We start from the raw sequence: 3,245 nt of genomic DNA, 5'->3' as shown, positions 1-3,245 counted from the left end.
AAAAGAATAAATATAGAAAATTAATTTTTAATTAAATATTTTATCGTAAAATTATTTTTTTTTAACTCACAATTTTTAAAGAATTTTGCATTAAGATATAAAATCTAAAATAAAAAAGAATTTAAAAAATTAGCTGGTATAAATTGAAAAAAATAATTTTTTTAGTTAAACTCGTGTTAAAATTATGCTCATGCAATAATGCAACCTCACAAAAATATCTTTAAACAATATTTTAAAGTATTTCTGTTAATAAAAAAAATTAATATAAATTATATTATTAACGAAAAAGCTCTACATCTATGTATTTTTTTACATGGTTGTTAACCAAGTAATTTCCTCCACACGCGCGTCCCCACCCCTCACTCATTTATCATACACGCGCTATATATAACGTGCTACAACCTAAATTTTTGCTCAACGTAAACCTTCTGCTGCAACGTAAACCTCCTCCTCCTCCTCCTCCTCCTCCTCCTCACGCTCGTTTACGCACGGAGCGTCTTCTTCTTCTTCGCCTTCTTCTTCGCGTTCCTCCTTCTCCTCCTTCTTCTCCTTTTTCGCGTTCCTTCTTCTTCACGTATTTTTTCCTTATCGTCATTCTTTTGTTGTTGTTGCTGCTGTATTTTTTTGTCTTTTTCTCCTTCTCTCTGGTGAAGAAGCAGTAGAAGATGAGGAAGAAGAGTTTTGAATAGTGCAGAATGAACCGAACACAGTACTCATGGTGAACCGAACACAGTACTCATAGTGAACCGAACACAATACAATTGTATAGTACTGAGTGAACGAAACATAATCCATTATATAAAATTAAATTCAAACAGTTTTCTGCAGAATGAACTGAACACAGTACTCATGGTGAAACAATTGTATAGTACTGAGTGAATGAAACATAACCCATTATATAAAATCAAATTCAAATAACTCTGCCCACAATTTACATATTATCAATTCAATTCAATTCAGTACACCTCCGTCCATTTAATTCAATTTAAATTAGCAATTGCATTCCATTCAATTCGATTCAAAATTGAATAATCCAAACTTTGTCAGTTTGATTCGTTTCAGAAGAGTAATCCAAATTGCTCTCCTGATTTGAAGTTGAGTCATTTATTGTTTCGATTCAGAAGTACAGATCGAAGAAGAAAATGAAGAAGAATAGGAAGAAGATAAATACAACCATATCGAAATAAGAAAACGAGAAGATGAACGCGACCAAAGGAGAATGATGGAGGCAATGCAGATCAACAACAAAAGAATGACGATAGGATTTTAGGGTTTAGGGTTTTAGGGTTTAGGATTTATGAGTTCAGGGTTCAGTGTACAGGGGTTCAGTGTGTTTCAAACTTTCGGTTCGTCCCGTGTATTAATTTCGGTTCACTATGTTTATGGTCGAGGGTTTAGGATTTAGGGATCTAGAGTTTAGGGTTCAGGGTTCAGGATATTAGGGATTTAGGGTTTACGGTAGGGTTCAGGATTTAGAGTTTAGGGTTTAGGGTTTAGAGTTTAGCATTCAAGGTTCAGAGTTCAGTGTTCAGGGTTCGGGTTCAAATTTTAGGGTTTATGGTTTAGCGTTTAAGATTCAGAGTTTAGAGTTCAGGGTTTGGGTTCAGGGTTTAGGGTTTAGGGTTTAGGGTTTAGGTTATAGGGTATAGGGTTTAGGGTTTAGGTTTTAGGGTTTTAGGGATTTAGGGTTTATGGGTTCAAGGTTCAGTGTTCAGGGTTCTGGTTTTAGTGTTTAGGGTTTAGGGTTTAGGGTTCAGTGTTTAGGGGTTCATAATTTTTTGGTAAACAGGAGAGCAATTTGGATTACTCTTATGAAACGAATCAAACTGACAAAGTTTGGATTATTCAATTTTGAATCGAATTGAATGGAATGCAATTGCTAATTTGAATTGAATTAAATGGACGGAGGTGTACTGAATTGAATTGAATTGAATTGAATTGAATTGATAATATGTAAATTGTAGGCAGAGTTATTTGAATTTGATTTTATATAATGGATTATGTTTCGTTCACTTAGTACTATACAATTGTTTCACCATGAGTACTGTGTTCGGTTCACTATGAGTATTGTGTTCGGTTCATTCTGCAGAAAGCTGTTTGAATTTGATTTTATATAATGGATTATGTTTCGTTCACTCAGTACTATACAATTGTATTGTGTTCGGTTCACCATGAGTACTATGTTCGGTTCACCATGAATACTGTGTTCGGTTCATTCTGCACTATTCAAAACTCTTCTTCCTCACCTTCTACTGCTTCTTCACCAGAGAGAGAAGGAGGAAAAGACAAAAAAATACAGCAGCAACAAGAACAAAAGAATGACGATAAGGAGAAAACACGTGAAGAAGAAGGAATGCGAAAAAGGAGGAGAAGGAGGAGAAGGAGGAACATGAAGAAGAGGGCGAAGAAGAAGAAGACACTCCGTGCGCAAACGAGCGTGAGAAGAAGAAGAAGAAGAAGAAGAAGAGCGATTTCGTGTGTGTTGGACGCGTGTATTTCACGTTTCATTTAATGATACTAAGTTTTTTTTGTGTTGGGCCAATTTAGTTACATGGTTACATGGATGTGTAGTATCCCTGTATTATTAATCCAATGCTTGTTAATGTTGCTTGATTCTAAATTAAATATGACTAATAATTATATTATATAGCTTAATTGAAATCCAGTAATTGAATATCTATGAACCTTACCCGTTTGTTGGGGCTTTACAGTAGTTGTACTTGACACAGCAGTGACAAAATGAGTGATACAATGCAAAAGAATTGAATAATACGGTCAGTGATTTGTTGTAAGGTCATTTTCAGAATAATATATAGAGGGTAGGAAAATTTTCCAGTGAAAGTTTTAAAAACTATTAAATTCATTCGGAGTAATAATGAAAAATATTTTTTATCGTTAACTTTTTTATTTATCGTTTTACTTGAAATGGATACCAAGAATCCAAGATTTTTCCCAGAGCAAGAAAGATTTTTTTTTTTCCCTCTTAGCATATGGGAGTTAAAAATAAAGAAGATTACTTAACCTATGGTAAATGTAATAAGTAGTTTAATATTTATGCTGAAATAATTGTTTAAGTTTAAATTTTATGGATGAAAAAATTTATACTTAAATTACAAAAACTTACCCATCTACTATTGAATCAGAACAAACCACCAAAAATGATTTTGAATTATTAATTTACTTACAAAATATCCTCCAAATACATTAACAATAAAAATAATCTCAAAATATTTTAAAACATAACA

At 33.0% G+C, this 3,245-nt stretch overlaps 1 protein-coding gene across 1 annotated transcript in view; it reads right to left on the bottom strand.

The window, feature by feature from the left end:
- LOC110262472 (tubulin-folding cofactor C-like) overlaps window positions 1–895 on the bottom strand; it is a 4,510-nt gene extending 3,615 nt beyond the window's left edge. The window contains exons 1-2 of the mRNA XM_021117025.1: window positions 873–895; window positions 600–626 (exon numbers count right to left, since the gene is read on the bottom strand). Coding sequence (XP_020972684.1) covers window positions 600–626; window positions 873–895 — 50 coding nt within the window. The remainder of the gene's footprint in view (window positions 1–599; window positions 627–872) is intronic.

Source organism: Arachis ipaensis, chromosome B02, assembly GCF_000816755.2.
Source record: "Arachis ipaensis cultivar K30076 chromosome B02, Araip1.1, whole genome shotgun sequence".
NCBI classification, from domain to species: Eukaryota; Viridiplantae; Streptophyta; class Magnoliopsida; order Fabales; family Fabaceae; genus Arachis; species Arachis ipaensis.
This window is presented reverse-complemented; position numbering and strand designations above follow the sequence as displayed.